The 17,189-nt window shown below is 32.3% G+C and overlaps 1 protein-coding gene across 4 annotated transcripts in view; it reads left to right on the plus strand.

The window, feature by feature from the left end:
- Positions 1 to 6,926, plus strand: part of LOC113508891 (nucleolysin TIA-1) — a 172,017-nt gene extending 165,091 nt beyond the window's left edge. For all 4 annotated transcript variants that reach the window (XM_026892056.1, XM_026892058.1, XM_026892055.1 and 1 more), the window contains 6 exons: positions 651 to 753; positions 3,702 to 3,882; positions 4,354 to 4,483; positions 5,189 to 5,367; positions 5,755 to 5,923; positions 6,317 to 6,926. In XM_026892056.1, the coding sequence (XP_026747857.1) occupies positions 651 to 753; positions 3,702 to 3,882; positions 4,354 to 4,483; positions 5,189 to 5,367; positions 5,755 to 5,923; positions 6,317 to 6,358 (804 nt within the window). In that variant the 3' untranslated portion in view covers positions 6,359 to 6,926. The remainder of the gene's footprint in view (positions 1 to 650; positions 754 to 3,701; positions 3,883 to 4,353; positions 4,484 to 5,188; positions 5,368 to 5,754; positions 5,924 to 6,316) is intronic.
- Positions 6,927 to 17,189: the final 10,263 nt, after the last annotated feature.

Consider the following 17,189-nt stretch of genomic DNA (forward strand, 5'->3'; position numbering starts at 1 on the left):
AGTTACTTTCGCGGTTTGAATGTATTATAGATTTAAATGTACAATATTTGAGTCTAATTTCAAAGTTTCATAAAACCTTTGCCCCCTTAAAATCTAAATACCGCTGCTCAGATATTTAAATTTAAGAAATAACCAAATAGATTTAAAAAAAATCTTAAAATCCACGCCTTTAAATGTCCATTTATTGTATATTTTATTGTCATCGGGTTTGAAGCTACACTGAAAATTTCAGCCTGCTAGCTTATCGGGAAGTGCCTCAAAATTGAGTTACAAAAATCCAACCGGAACGACATACAAACAAGAAAGTGAGTGATTAAAAACGTGGGAAAATAGACAAAATTTCGAAGCCACATTTTTTTTTCTTTTTTTTTAAACGACTCCCGCAGTAAGGAATTTAATCCTTGTGTCTTGGCTTTCACAAACAAACAAGTCACATGCACAAGACACCCAGACTCAGGACAAGCATTCGTGGATCACACAAATGCCTTTCCTACGCGAGGATCGAACTAACACGTCGCGCTCAGTGGGTTTGGTGTGGTGACCTCAACCACTCGGCTATCCGTGCAGTCATTAACATCTTTGACCCCCCATTAAGGCCCCATACAACCCTTTTTTCCAGTTAAATAATAACCTTTTTTTTTTGTTTTTAGGAGGCGGAATCTGCCATTACGTCGATGAACGGACAATGGCTGGGCTCAAGATCAATCCGTACCAACTGGGCCACTCGGAAACCACCAGCGCCTAAGAATGAACGTAAGTATCATCCTAGCTTTCTCCCATGTTGGGGTCGGCTCCCAGTCTAACAGGACTCAGCTAAGCACCAGTGTTTTACAAGGAGCGACTGTCTATCTGACCTCCTCAACCCAGTTACTTGGGTAAAACGATACCCCTTGGTCAGACTGGTTGACAGACTTTCAAGCTTCTGACTGATTAAGGTGTTTAAATAACAGCTGGGACCCACAATTTAACGTGCCTTCCGAAACACAGAGGAACTCGTTATGACATAGATGGTCACCCATCTACGGACTGACTGTCTCAAAACGTGATCATCCGAGTAGTCAATCTTCTGAGCCATTGGAAATGTCATTAATTAATTTAAAAGATGTTGAAGAAAAACATTGTATATATTATATCGTGCTTAAAATATGATTTAATTTATTATAATTAACAATTTAGATTCTTTTAGAAGTAAATTAGAGTTTCAATCAAAGAAATTAGTTCCGCTTTCGCAACAATCAATTATGTTCAATTTCTCAAAAGATTCAACAGTTTACTCACGTGTATTTATCGGGATCCCTCATATAGTGACGCGGTTGCACGGATAATCGTGTGGTTAAGGTTCCCGCGTAGGACAAGCGTTTGTGTGATCCACGAATGCTTGTCCTGAGTCTGGGTGTCTTGTGCATGTGACTTGAATGTTTCTGAAACCACTGGGAAACAAAGATTTAATTCCGTATTGAGAGAATCATTTTTTTCAATCTAGGGAGACCGGTTGTAATATATACGGGGATACGCGTGATTAAACCATAGTATCTTTTAAGTTACATAAAAATATATATTTTAAGATCAACTACAAACACGTTTTTGACTCAAACGTTTGATCATTCCAGTGGCTCAACGTTTTAAAACTGACTGACGTTAATTCTCCCATTAAACCCGAGTTTAAATATTCAGTTCAATACCTAACCGTTATTTACTTGAAGTGGGATCAACTCATCATTCTTCAAAGGGCTCCGAAAACAAATGTTTGAATTTAACTGTGTCGGTACGCTTTGATGTTTCGTTAAGGGTTAAGCCCTGAATCTTTTGTCAGTAATTATGTACCTTTGATTAATTTACTAATTAATTATGTTAATTTCTTGTAATTTATTTACTTAGACTTTGAAGATGAAGAGTTAGGCTGAATCTATGCTTATATTTTAAAGATGTTTTTGCTTATCAAGTCTTGGCCGTAAATAAAAAAGGTTTTTTTTTATGAAAGATTTAATCATGAAGAGAATTTTGAATAACAAAAACATAGATAGGTCCAAAAAATATTACACACGTATAATTTTTTTATTTTATTTCGGAAACTTAAATGAAGGGGATACAGTGATTTAAAATCTCGTGTGACGTCACTTACCAGTACGCTGTTTACTAGCAAGTGATGTGTTTAGCCCCTATTACCAAACTTAAGTGTTTTTTATCTTCCTGACTTTTTAATGATGTGATAAAATAAATACTTATTCAATATTTTTTTAAATACCTAAGTCGGACTAGACAGAGCTAGAACCGCATAAGTGATACAATCACAGGTTAAGCTATGCTTGACGCGGTTGGTCTGTAGATGGGTGACCATCTTTGTCATAACGAGTTCCTACGTGTTTCGGAAGTCACGTTAAATTGTGGGTCCCGGCTGTTATTCCTACATCTTTGACAGTCGTTACAGGTAGTCAGAAGCTTGAAAAAATTCTGACAACCAGTCTAACCAAGGGGTATCGTGTTGCCCAGGTAACTAGGTTGAGGAGGTCAGATAGGCAGTCGCTCCTTGTAAAACACTGGTACTTAGCTGAATCCGGTTAGACTGGAAGTCGACTCCAACATAGTTGGGAAAAGGCTAGGCCAATGATTTAGTCAAATACCTTATGTCAGTATTACCCAACATTAATTTAACTGGTTGTTAAACCCAACTTCTGTAGCCAACTGTAGGTATTCCTCTGAATATTAAAGACGGATGTTACGTCACCGCTTTCGGAAGGAATTTACCTTGAAAGCGGAAATTAAGACTTGGTGTGGATTAAAACTGTTTCCTTTGAACGAAATGTAAAGATAATATTAATAATATATTTTTGTACTTGTAAGGAAAACCGGTATTTAGTATGATGAGAACCCGTCAGACTGCTACGGGTGGCTCAAAAGCATTTGTTCTGTGTCTGGGTGTAATTTATCCATAACTAGCTTTTCGCCCGCGTCGAGGTCGGTTATATCGCGTTTCCAAGAGAACTCTTCAAAAGTCCGGGATAAAAACTATCCTATGTTCTTTCTCAAGGTCAACTCTATCTCTGTTGCAAATTTCATTAAAATCAGTTCAGTGGTTTAGACGTGAAAGCGTAACAGACAGACAGAGTTACTTTCGCATTTATAATATTTGTAGGGATATGTATTCATTTAGAAATATTTAAGTATGTTTATCAGTTGTCTAGTACTCATAATACAAGCTTTGCTTAGTTTGAGGCTAGATGGCGATGTGTGAAATTACTAAGTGCAGGTATAGTTGTTGTTTTTATGTTTGATTTTTTTATTAGTTAGTAATTCTTTAGTCTGAAATAGTATAAAATCGGTTAAGTCATATATTTTCGGTTAAGGTAACCGGTCAAGTTTTAAAAAACATACATATTATAGATAAATTACACCCAGACTCAGAACAAATGTCATGCTCATCATATAAACATTTGTCCTGGGTGGGAACCGAGCCCACGTCTTGCGGTATAATAATCAGGGCAAGTAACCACTAGACCAACAGGCAAAAACTATTTTTTTTCTGTAATAACTTAGATACAACATAATTATTTCGACCGTACTACTTGTATAATCAAATCATTTATTCTCAAAAAAGACATTGTCACTTACATGAGAATACAATTATAAAATTTAGCATTATCGTAGTTATAAGTACATCACTAGATACAATCTTCTAACTACACAACCTTGCCATCTTCCAGTGAACTCCAAACCTCTGACCTTCGACGAGGTGTACAACCAGAGCTCCCCAACCAACTGCACCGTCTACTGCGGCGGTCTGACCACTGGTCTGACCGAGGAGCTGATGCAGAAGACCTTCCAGCCTTTCGGCACCATCCAGGAGATCAGAGTCTTCAAGGATAAGGGATACGCTTTTATCAGGTAAGGATAAAATCTGATTAGATCTATCATCATCATCAGTCGCTTCTAAAATCTTTGGCAGATGATTGAAAGAACAGCCTTGTAGCTTTTCTGATTTTCTCACTTGCACTGATTGCTAACAAGGCCTATACGGGAGCGACAACGCCAGTCACAATGTCTGCAGACAAATTGCGTTCCTGTTGAAGGTTGTACCTTTTGTGTGAGCAGATCGAGCCAGGCACAAAGAATTAGATATCTATCATAGGATCTCAAATTCTCTCATTCTAATTATAAAATCATAATGGGCCTTATTAAAACCACAGTTGGGTAAAATATTTTCTATTGTATTCGCTTGCTTTTTTTGTGGCCGGTAGAGCTCACCACGGACACTGTGTGTGAGTGTTCGGGTGATCAAAGCGAAATAATAAAAACGAATCCAAATATTGGACTAGTAGTTCATCCTTATAATACTAATAATTATTTCGTTTCTAGATTCTCAACAAAGGAGAGCGCAACCCACGCCATCGTCGCTGTGCATAATACTGATGTTAACGGCCAACCGGTGAAGTGCTCCTGGGGCAAGGAGTCCGGGGACCCTAACAACGCCCAAGCTCAGGGCCAGGTGAGAATAAACTTCTATAATAGGCTTTAGTGGTGAGTGGCCTTAACTGGCATCCCTGAGGTCAAGGTTTCCTAACAAGACGTCTCTTTGTGTAAAAGAACACGATTATTTTTTTATTTATATTTGCATTGAAAAGATATAAGAGAGAATTACCGAAAAGTAAAGAGATATAAAGCTTATTAAAATCTTGTTAATGTCTATGTTTTCAATTTAACAAATAAACAACATCCTCATGGTTTTTTATCAGATGATAATTTATTTAAGTGATTTAAATAATGTATAATCATAATTAATTTAAATTAAAAGTCAAACTTACATATTGCTTTTGACAAATATAAGAATTATCTTAATTTAATAAATTAACATCTAAAAGAAACGTCAAATGAATAAAATATAACTTCCGTCATTATCATAATATTAGTCAATGTCACTCAAAATATTTTTAAAAACGAAACCTTATTACTGAAGCACAGCTCTCTGTACACCTGTAACAAAACTGTATCTCATGAACTGTGATAGCTAGATTTGATTTCACAAACTGCATTTTATAAAAATCTTTTTTGGTAGTATAACAATAAATACTAAATTTAAAAATGGAGGTTAAGAACCGAATGCTACGGACACACTTTACATTGCATTTTTTTTCTTTTTCCTATTTGTGCGAAATCATTATTGTAACTCAATCTTAACCGGGTTTTTTTTCAGCTGCCAACCGCCTACAGCCCATTCGGTGCCGCGTACACCGCGGGCGGAGTGCCCCCAACCTCTTACTGGTACAACACTTACCCCCAGCAGCTTGGGGGCTTCCTGCAGGGAGTCCAAGGTGTCCAGGGGTACACTTACGCGGGGCAAGCTTTTGCGGGGTACCAACAGCAGTATATGGGGTAATTATTTATTTTCATTTCTATAGCTAACATTTTTGTAGGTACCTTTGTAGGTGTCCTTGTTCTTGTATAGCGCAAAGGTTTTAATCTCCATTGCGCTTTAGACTAAATCCCAATAAGGCCTATGCGTGTTAAGAATAAGTTTAAAAATATTACTGGGTTCTTCGCATGAAGTGTCTTGGTAAATTAAGTGATACAGTTATACTGATCCTTTATAACAGCAAATCGAGATAAAGCAATGACTGATGCGGTGAAAAAATGCATTTTTTCAAATTGGCTTTTCTTATTTCCTCTTAGACGGAATTGAGACTTTAAATAATGTCTTTTTTTTGTGTAAATATGTTTATGTGTGCTATGCCCAACAGAGTCCGTATTATTTTTTTACAGTAAAGAGTTTGGGCAATGGGCTAATCCAGCTGCCTGTTCCAGCATGGGAGGAGTGCAGCTGCCCTGGGCCCTGGGGTCTGGAGTGGGGGGTGGTGTCGGGGGGGTGGCCGCTATGTCACAGCCCCCGCAGGTGTTGCACTACCCGGTGCAGCATTTTCAAGTTCAGCCGGTAAGGAAATAATTTTTATTAAAATTTTATTGCGCTCACAAGATGTCAATTTTTTTCAATAAAAATGTAATCAAAATTTACTCAATACACAATACTCAATTCTTTGTTGCATTCCACAATGTAACAATAGGTAACAATCGTGGACCCTGTATTTATTGAATCAAGCTTAACATTTTAAGATTTAGCAGGACAGTTTTAATTAAAAATAAGTACGGGGGGAATGTATTTATTTTAATTATTCTTTAAAATTAATGGCCATTTTATATAAAAAAAGAATAACGAAAAAGGGGCCTTATTAGAACCTTGTTCATTTTTGCCATTTTTATCAAATCCTAAAAAATTGGCCTTATTAAAACCGTGTGTAATTACGGCGTTATTTTTATCATATTACAGATCGGAGAGGACGAGTGGCTAGCCCCCAGTCTGTTGGTCTGAGGCCAGAGCCAGACGCCGGCGAATACTCTTAACATGCACAATCAGATGTGATTTCGGTTTATTTAAATCTAAACTTATTTTTATGACAAGAAAGCATGATTTGAAAGTCTATAGTTTTAAAACCTTTATTACGACGGTTAATGTCTGATTCTTGGGTTTTTTAAAGCCTGATGATTTTTATTTTATTTTGTATTTAAACATTTTTGACTTGAAAACCGAATGAAGATGTTAGTATTATTTTATGACCACATACTTTATTTAAATAGTTTTTGAGTTGTCATACATTGTTTGATACTTCAAATTTCAAGCAATTTATTTAAAAATCTATGTTGAAAGGGAAAAAAACAATTAGCCGTCGTATAAAGGTTTGTGTCGTATTTTTAATTTTTAACTTCAATATTGTGTCAAAAAAATATACATTTGAGAAAAGGATTGCCAAACAAGGCATAGCTTCAACTAAAAGACATTTGAAATGTATATTTTTTTGTTAAATTCGAACTGTCATTATTGAAAAAAAAAATCTTCTTTCATGTTTTAACTATTTCGGTGTTGTTTAAATATAAGCTCATGTAATATCAAAAAAATGTGAGAATCGATACTTTTAGTTATTTTCTTTGAGAAAAAATACATTTTGATGTTGTTTAAATTGTTTTAAAATGTATAAAAAAGTTTTTGGTGTACAATAATGGTTTCTCAAAGAAATCTAAGTATTGTTACCGAGATCTAGTCATATTATATCAAAAAAAGTTAAAGATTTTGTTAATTTTAGTTTTAAATAAAAATTTAAATGTTATTTGTTAAATGTTTGAGAAAATTTTGGCTAAGTTGTACTTTTTTTTGTATATATTTTGGTGAAAAAGTATGCTATCTTAAAATTAATGATAAGAAAATATTTAAGGATTTCCAAATTTACAAAAAATTGTTTTACCAAAGATTTTTAACTAATCTAGTCAATTAATGACATTTTTAATTTTATTTATTTCATTTACTTTTATTCTGGTTTTTCCCTTGTCTGAATAACGAAAAAAAATACATCAGAATTGCGTTCGCGTGGTATTATGGCTTCGGGGACGGGACGATAACAAGCAAAAAATAAAGAAAAATGTGAGTCAAATATATCTACAGCAACTCCGTTTCTGCTTAATTAAGCATGATATATGGTAAAAAAATACTTTTAGAAAATATATAGAAAAATAAAATAAGTCTAAAAAATAAGTTAGTCTTAAGGATACATGTCACGCGGGCCAAATGGGGTTGCGGAAAGAAAAAAAATAAGTTTTTTTTACTTACGGTCGAAACATCTGTCATCTTTACGAAATAAGTAAAAAATATTCGAGTAAAAAAATTAGATTTTTGGAAATATGTTTAGAGTAAAATGGAACATCCGAGTGAGAAGAATTTTATAAAAAAAAAACTTTTATATATGCCGAAAACGCTAGGAATGGTAGACGAATAGGTATGGCAAACATTTTTGAGATGGGCTTGAAAAAAGTCGGCTTTATGACTTGGTCCGATTTAAAGTCGGATTGGCTAGGTGTAGTCGGCTTCCAAGTCGATTATAACGACTTATATCTATGAGTAGAGCTTGGGAGCTCGAAGCCGATTTCGCGGTTTCGGCTCGTCTTTTGTGAAAGTCGGAAGAATGATAGTCGTTTGACTTTTTTAGTCTTTAGACGTTGAAGTACGCAGATGATATGTATTTAAAACATCGAGGAAATATTCTTCCCTATGCGCACACTTGGATTTTACGATATGTTGAGAAATGAAGTTGGGGAAAACGACTTTTAGATGATTTGAAGTCGGCTTTCAAAGTCGCCCATCTCTCATTTTAGTCACAATTTTTCTTTCTGGAAAAGCCATTGCCAAATCAGGAATCCGTAAAATAAAAATACTGTTATAAAAAAAGGTTGTGTCTAGATAAAAGATACACTACTGATCCGAAAGAAAAAGTAGAAAAAAAATTAGATTTATTTATAATATTAAAGTGTAAGTGAAAAGAAAAAAATATTTATTGCCTAGACATAAGTGTAATAACCATTTACTGTAGTTAGAGGAAATTATAACAAAAAAAAGTTCTTTTCTCAAAAAAAAAGTTTGGACGACGCTAAAGTAGCGTTATTTCGGCTAATTCTTCATTTCTTTCTCGTTTTTTCCAAAAAAAAACTATTTTTTTTTCGTTTTTCTTTTCCTAAGAGAGATTTTTCTCTATTTCCTTTTCATATTTCCCTCGCCAGAGGTTAGTGTTTATAAAAAAAATACTAAAATGCTGTAGTTGGAAAAGTCTTTTTTGAAAAATTTTGTCGACGCACGCTTGTGCGGTCCGATGCGTCTTTGTATAAAAAAATCGTATTTTATACATTAATTATTAAATTAAAACTATATTGTATTTGTTTGAATGTTTTTTGTTATTTCTCGCTTTGTTTGGTTGTAATAAAAAGAAATAAAAAGGTATGATTGTACCTTTGCAGGAGCGCGAAAGGAAAAAAGGAATTCTTGCGAGATGGTGATACGAATTGGAATGTTATCTTTTTTTGTGGTTTCTAAAAAAAGTAGTGGAAAAATCTAGAAGTGAAATATGATATCATCAGTAAGACTGGAAGCCGGCCCTAAATGGCTATGCAGTGAGAAATTATAGATAGGAAACCCAAAAAAGGATAAAAAAAATGAAAAAAAAATCGCTGCTTTTAAAAAGAAACGCCAAGCAAACGCACACGAATTATGAAAAAAAAAAACGAGAAACCAAAAAATTACGATAAAAAAAAATAACAGAAAACATTCAAACTCATCTTTGACTGTTAGAATTTTTATTTTGACGTTTAGCTGTGTTTTATTTTCGTCTTCAGCGTAGAGAAAATTCGTGGCAGACATATCGCTAGAAAAGTTATACATAAGATATATGATATAATAATAATATAAATAAACTAAAACTATTGTACTAAAAATAGTTCTTTCATGTCTTGAAGGGTTTTCACACTTATTCTTGGACTGTCAAACTTTTTATATATCATTCTTTGTGTATGATGTGGAGGCAAAAATTTGATATCAAACCGTTCAAACTTATTATAAAGCGCTAATTAAGGCCAACTGTGAAATGCAGAAACGTTTACGGCAGTAACTTGGCTCTTTTATGAACCGTTTAAGGCCCATTGAAACCAACCAAATTCCTGACTTATTAATTCGGAAAACACAGAACAGATATAGAAACATCTATAGAATTTTTTGTCTCAAGAAATGTCTTGAAAGCGGACTTGGGCGCTTAATTGGAGAAATATATGAAAGAGCATTCTTGGATGCTGTGTTACCTAGTAACATGCGTTGGTCGGATAGGCAGCCGCTCTATAACATAATGGTATTCAGGTGCCACAAAAATTGGAAGCCTTTAGTATATGACTTTGGAAAAGGCATCTTAAAAAAAGATTTTATCAAAGAGTTTTTTGTCTCCACATTATATAAAAATTCTTATGAACAGGGATTAGCCCGACTCTTCAACGAAAACTGAGAAAAGCTCGTCATTTTCGTTGATTTCCACCTTGTTATAGTGTTGCCAGGGAAACCGGGTAACTCGGCTAATGAAAACGGTTAAAATCCGGATATGATTTGATATGGATGAGAAAGAATAATCTATTCAAAAATAGATTTTTTAAAGCCCGAATTGAGTGAGATTTGGGCTTTATTTCGGACTCCTGGCAACTCTTAACGGGTATAGTATGTAAGTAAGTATATATAATATTTAACCCAACACCAATATTAAAATAAAATGTCCCTAAAATAAGTTCTTCGTATATATAATGATATATTTCGATCGAGTGTCTACACTCCCGCGACTTAAAACTGACTTTATTTTATAATGTGTAAAATATACATTCAAAAATATTTGCTTGTATATCTATATAAAGTAGTTTATAAAACTTGCGTGTCATATATTACATGGCAATTAGGCGATAAAAATAATATTCTGCAAAAACGGTCATGTCTCAACATACAATTCTCATCAAAAAATGAGAAATTCTTTAGAATTGAAAAACGTTAAAAATACATTTTTAAATACAAGTTTCGACAGCTGTCAAAATCGGAATAAAAATGGCGAGTACAGAAATAGAACGATGAGAAAAAACTGTGTAATAATAGTATATAGTTATAGTTCGCTTCGTATAAGTTTTTAGGGTTAGGTAAACGAAAAACGCATTAAAATATCATATTGTATTCAAAAATATTGTGAAAGATCTAAAATGGGAGTCTTTTGGAGAGTTAGTCTGACTGCACTGGCGCGATCAAGCTATTGATTGGCTCTTGATGGTTGTGCACAAACCAGAGGTATAGTCATCAGCGAAACATGTGCCAGCATTAGTCAGATCATTGTTATTTGACACCTGAATGACATGTCGTTATTACTACGGACAGTCGGTGACGAACTGTAGTGTCACGTCCACATATTGGCGAATAGACACAGAATGACTATACGCTTGGTTTAAACAAGGCCATACCAACCCGACTATTTCTTTCAGACCGGCAAAGAATCAAAACGAATGGAAAATCCAGGTATAAATGATCAAAGTAGCTTAAACAATTATAATTTAAGTTAGGAATACATGAAATCCTTTCAAATCAACGATGCAGTACTTAAAATATATAATCGTATTAAAAATGGCGGAAAAAATACATGTTAGTGCATCAGGTCTTTTTTTGACGTATATTCGGAATTAGTCATAGATTATAATGTATTTAGTAAGTTTAAAATATTTGACTGGATTGGATCTCAATCGATGTTTATTTAAAACCTTGAAAAATGAATGGATTTAATAAGGCCCTTAGTGTGGTCTTGATAAAAAATAAGTGTGAAAAGTCTTTTCGAAGAGGATATAAAACGTCAATTTGGGCATTCAGTCAATCAAGGAAAGTCGATCGCGTGTTTTCGTTATATTAAAAAAGGTTTTTTAGAAAAATTGCATTTCTTTTTAATAAATTGAGAGTGGTTTCTTTTTAGTTGAGTATTCGGGAAATGAAGATACAAAATTTAAACATACATTATTGTTAGTCGATCAAAATTTGAATGACGAAAAATTCTCAATAAAAAAAATCTTTTTTAATATAAACATCCACGCGACTAGAGGTTCAACCTCTGATATCACAAGAAATAATATTAGCTAGTCAAATTTAGCAGTAGTTGACATAAAGCTAGTAAAAAAAATCATTTATTATGCCTAAGTGCTTATAGAATTAAAACCATATGTATTGTGAGCCGAAAATATGATGGCGGCCTTTGCATCTACTTCCTTCATATGTAACCTTGAAATAAAAATATATAACGTAAGGCTTCGCTCTAATTAAGGTAGATAGATAGGTAAAAAAAGCAAAATATATAAATTAATGAAACAAAAAAGTAATTTAGATAGGGTAAAGCAATTTTTTTTGTATTTTTTTCCTTTTGTATATTTTTAATTTCTATCCTCGTATCTTAAGATTCAGAACACCAAATATTATAATCCTTAAATTAAAGTAGACTCGGCTACATAATAATATATATGTATTTATATGTATAATATGTATTTGTAAAGTAGTATTTCTACTCTTATCTAGAATGCCTTAATTGTTATTGTTTATTTATCACATATATAATAGTGGTGTGTTTATAAATGTACTAAAAAAGTGATGAAAAAATTTGCTCTGAAATGCAGTACCAAAATGTTTTTTATCTCTGACCATCACTAATTTGTAACAAGGTTGTGTTTATGTGATTAAATAAGGCCCAGTCATGATTTCCATTCCACTTCTGTGCCTGAATTAAAGCATATTTTCTGAAGGAACAAATAAACTATTCAAGAAAATCTCACACAAAATTGTTATCAAATTCAAAGTTGCCTGGGAAGATCAGTAGATTTTTTTAAATAATACCCGTGTTTCTAATAAGGCCGGGCCTTTTTAAGCACGTTGCAAAAACTTACAGATGAAATTTAAATGTATACATAAAATTAAACACACCACTTTTAATAAGGGCAAGTGCCAAAAAAAACAAATTTACACAACTCTGTTTTTTTTTGTCTTTTCACATTTCTACATCCGTCTATTTCAGAAACAAAAAAAAAAACACCAAAATTTTGACTAAATTGTCCTTAAACGTTTAAAAACGTCATCTTACCAAGTAATGTTTTTCTATTTTGTAAACCAAATATTTTTTTATCGAAAAAAACATATCTTGCAACGATTAGCTAATAATAAAAATTTCATTGTCACGAGTAGCTGCCTAGATAGTAGACCCCTTAGGTAAACTCCATTTCTACACTTCTACAAGCAATTAAAATCTCTTTAATGTTTAAAAATGACATTTCGAAACCAACCGTCACCTTCTAGCAATTGCATTTGACATTAGCGTCTAAACTATTCCACAGTATGTATAAAAAACCTTGTCTGATACTTGAAGGACATAGTGTCTTGGTAAACTCGTTAAAAGAATATAAAAAAAAGAAATAAGTCTTAATATAGTATCAAGATTTCTTTAGCATTAAAAGCATACAAATATTATCCTGAATTTTGGCTTTTTTTTCCTAAACTAACACTCAAATTTTAGATAGTTATATAATTGCCATCATTTATAAGTTTTCAGTCCAACAATAGATAAATTGATAGTGAAAAATCTCAAGTTTTTTATTCAATAAAAACACATCAATCATTTTACGCTTCACAACAACCGCTTAATTAATCGGACAGGTTTTTAATACATACTGTATTATATATTATAGTTTTTTTTTTCAGTGCTAGCATTTGTAGAAATGTGGCTTATCTTAAGGGTAGGAGCCTACTACCATTTTTTAAATCAAGACCGTTATTTGTGGAAGAGAGATGGCGCGCTACAAAGCATAGTGCATCTCACACAGCTAAAGTCTTCGTTTGAAGGGTGATGGTAGGCGTTTCTTTATGTTTTCATTAAAATTTGGTATCGAATACTGAATATTTAAATGACAGATTTTCATAATAATTATTTGTATATGAAATGGAAACACATTATAATGTAAGAAAAAATAACTTAGACATGTATAAGTGTTTAATCAGTGTCGTCGTTTTTTTTGTTTTGTCCTAAAGCTTACGACAGTTTTTGCAAAAGTGTCAAAAATGAAGGTGAAAATGTATAAAACTATTTTGTCTGTCAGGTAGATATGGAAACATGGACTTGTTGTTTTTTCTCGAAAAACTTCATATTTAAAAAAAAATACCAAATTATTATTTGAGTCGTTCGTGACTTAATTCTCTGATGACAAAATCACAAAAAATATGGTTTTTTTTTCGGTAATTCGAAAAAAATAATACTAATAAAAAATCTTTTATCTAGCTGAGTACTTTTGCGATAACCGCATTGGGATATTGAAGGGTAGAATCTTAAATGGAACTAAGCAAGTGAGAAATGTTGTATTTAGATGTTTAGATACTATTTTAAATTAGTTTCAAACAGTTTCTACCCTTCCCAAAATTAAAAATTTTCCTCTCGAAAAATGTATTTTTGAATTACAAGCTAATCCGTGCCTGCCTCCTTGAGCAGTATTTTTCTCGTTAATATACACGGTGATTTTTTAGTCGTCTTACAAAAGCAGCCCAGTTCATGTATCCAATGACTAGAACACGTTCATGATAAAAAAAATAGGTATTTGTGAGATTTGAATAAATTTAAAAGGGAATTTTTATTCAATATTATAATGCAATTCGTAGTTTTTTAAAAAACACAGCTCTGTTGCGAGCGCTGTCCGAGCCTTGTAACAATGGTGAGGGGCGGGGGCGGCGGTGTTTTTATCATTTTTAAGAGTCTATTTCAGATTTCTCCTGTTAAATTTTTCTTCGTACTTATTATCTTAGTTGGTCATAAAATAATAATCGCGCCTAGGGGTATTTTACGTCGGATACATGAACTGGGCTACGTTTGTAAGACGACTAAAAAATCACCGTGTATATAAAGCCTATACTACATTCACTAATCACGTGGCTTGCTATTGTTAAAAGAATTTTCAAAATCGGTTCAGTACATCCTGAGATTACCCCCTGAAAGAAACAAAATCAAAAGTCACAGACTTTACCTGACTAAAATTTCGTCAGCGATCAACAACATTTTTACCTTAACGAATTTGACAGTAGAATACAACATTTTTTGTAGTAAAATGATACTTGTAAAAAATGTCAGCGGTTAAAAACATTTTTGCAAAAATTGTACGCACAGCAGTAGTGTTTATGATTTTATTTTTTAGAACGAGCTAGAGTTTTGATGTTTTTTAGAGTCCAAAGAAGCTAAAAAATGCTTAAAGCTAACGTACTCAAAAGCTGCGGACTACAAATATATAATAATATACATATTTTTTGAAATGTATAAAAAAATAATTCTATAAACTGTCGTTTATTTTGTCGTTTCAGTTACGGGCCAGCAAAAAAATCGGATATATACAAAACGTATGTCAAAAGTTAAAAAATTTAATCCTGTTCTTTCATAATTACAGAAAAATGTTTGTGTGGTAATGCTCAAAAAGAAGCGAAAAATTTTAATTAGTATACTTATAAAGCAATATTATTATTAAAACTTGTTTCCTTAACATAATATCAATGAATGTACAAAAAATATTGGTAGGACCTTATTAAAACCAGACTCAAGACAAGCATTCGTGGATCACACAAACGCTTGTCCTACGCGGGAATCGAACTAACAAGTCCCGCACACTCGGTTATCCGAGTAGTGCAGAAGCAGAGTTAAAAACTTCAATTATTTTTTTTTACTTTTTGCTGGCTCGAACCCTTTCTGTAGACTTTGGTGTACATGTAAATTTGTAATTGAATGTAGTTCTTTTAATTCATGGTTAGCAATATCTTAAATACTAATAATACGTTTTGTGGCGGGAATCGAAGCTTGAACGTTCTTAAGAATTCTGTAAGAATTTCTGAGCTATTGATATCGGTTTTCGTGATAGTAGGAGTCAAATTTGATTTCATTTTTGGTTTTTCAATCGATATTTTATAAATGTCGAAGTAGGTATATAAAGATTCTTTTAATTAATTAAGATAAATAAATGAGTGATCTTTGACTTAAAATGTCGCGTCAAGCTTCGATTTCGGTCATAAAACAATTAAAAATAAATGAACAGCAATAATAACGCAATAGGTGTAACGTAGAGATTTTATGTTTCGTACCGCTAGTAACAACTTCTTAATAATTTTAATTATCTCTTCAAATTTTAGTTACGTAAAAAACTAAAAAAAAAACTTAAAATTTTAGCACTATTTCTGTTTACCCCCTTATTTCTACCGTCCATGGATGTTGTAGTAGGGATAGTATTTTTTTTTATCAGAGCTCAAAAGATTTTTTTTATTGAATCCAACGCACACTTATGAAACTTGGTAGTGAAAAAATATTGAGCTTTTTTTTCAATTTTTTCTAAAAAAAATGTGATGTTTCGAACTTAAAACGACCAGAAACGAGTTAGTGATTTTAATCTTCCCTTACATTCTTCATCTTTAAATATTTATACCATTATTGTGATGTTAAGAACTTACTATATATAAACCTTACAATAACACACTAAATGTGATTTTTGGTCGAAAGCTGTCTAAAAAACATTATACAAACACATATACAAACTCTATTAATGATTGACAACAAAAAAAAAACAAAACTACAAAAAAAACAATCTGTCAAAGTCAAACTGCTGTCAAAATGCGCGCCAAATGAAAACTCTTTCGACCAAAAAAATGGTGTCGTTAATTAGTTATTTTTTATACCCCCCGAATATTATTTAAATAATTTTGCGTAAATTTAAAATTAGTTGAGATATTGTAGCAAGTAATTAGGGTTAAGCTAGATTAAGTGACGCTTGTTACGTTTCTACTGTCTTTATGTTTGACTGTTCTTCATTTCTATGAGATTGGGATATTTCATCGAAGTACTTTTATTGACAAAATTGTAAACAAAATAATTCAGTTTTTGGGTAATTCTTCAAAAAATAGACAGAAATCATTATTAAATATTACATTGATTGATATTAGCAACTTTTAAATCGAGTAATTTCGTAAATAATTCAAAAATAATTGGAAAATGAATTCATAGTAAATAGACGTAGCATGGAAAATGTCTATGTATCAAATTGCATTTCATGTCAAAATTACAGAATGGGAATGAAATGAAAGTTACTGTTTTATAACAGAATAATATTCGACGTTATAATTAAACAAATCTAGTATTTTAACAAGATATATTTCAATTCAGTTGTAATGGTCTTGATATCACAACCAAGAAACCTAAAGAAATATTGCTTTTCATTTTTACAATGACTAGTTAACGTAACCCGAGTTAATTGTAATTGGTTTGCTTACTAACACATTTGAAGTTGTACTACAATACTGGACAGTAATTAGCGGTTGTCTTTTAAAAACTTTTGTCAAATAATGAAAATTGATACTTACCTCAAATAAATGAAAGAATTGTCTTAATATTATATCAACAGCTATTTGCCTTTATAAAAAGATAGAAACTTAATATTCGGTTTGAGTATCTTTACATACTGTCACAAGATAAGTGTAGAAAGAAAAAATAATTCTCTTTGCAATCAAAAGTTGTACAATAGCGCTACTAGATGGCGCTGTCACCAGTGTTTTGATAAAGAAGTATTTCAATGAAATATCTCGAGAAAAACGTGTTATTTTAATTGTGTACTTTCAATATCAAATTGAATTGATATTGGATATATGATAAGACGATATACTCTGTACCTATCCGTATAATAAGGCGCCGTAACCAACATATGAAGTAGGTATATATAATATATGACAGGATATATTAAATAACAATAATTCTGTGTTTTATTTG

This window comes from Trichoplusia ni, chromosome 3, assembly GCF_003590095.1.
Source record: "Trichoplusia ni isolate ovarian cell line Hi5 chromosome 3, tn1, whole genome shotgun sequence".
In the NCBI taxonomy this organism is placed as follows: Eukaryota; Metazoa; Arthropoda; class Insecta; order Lepidoptera; family Noctuidae; genus Trichoplusia; species Trichoplusia ni.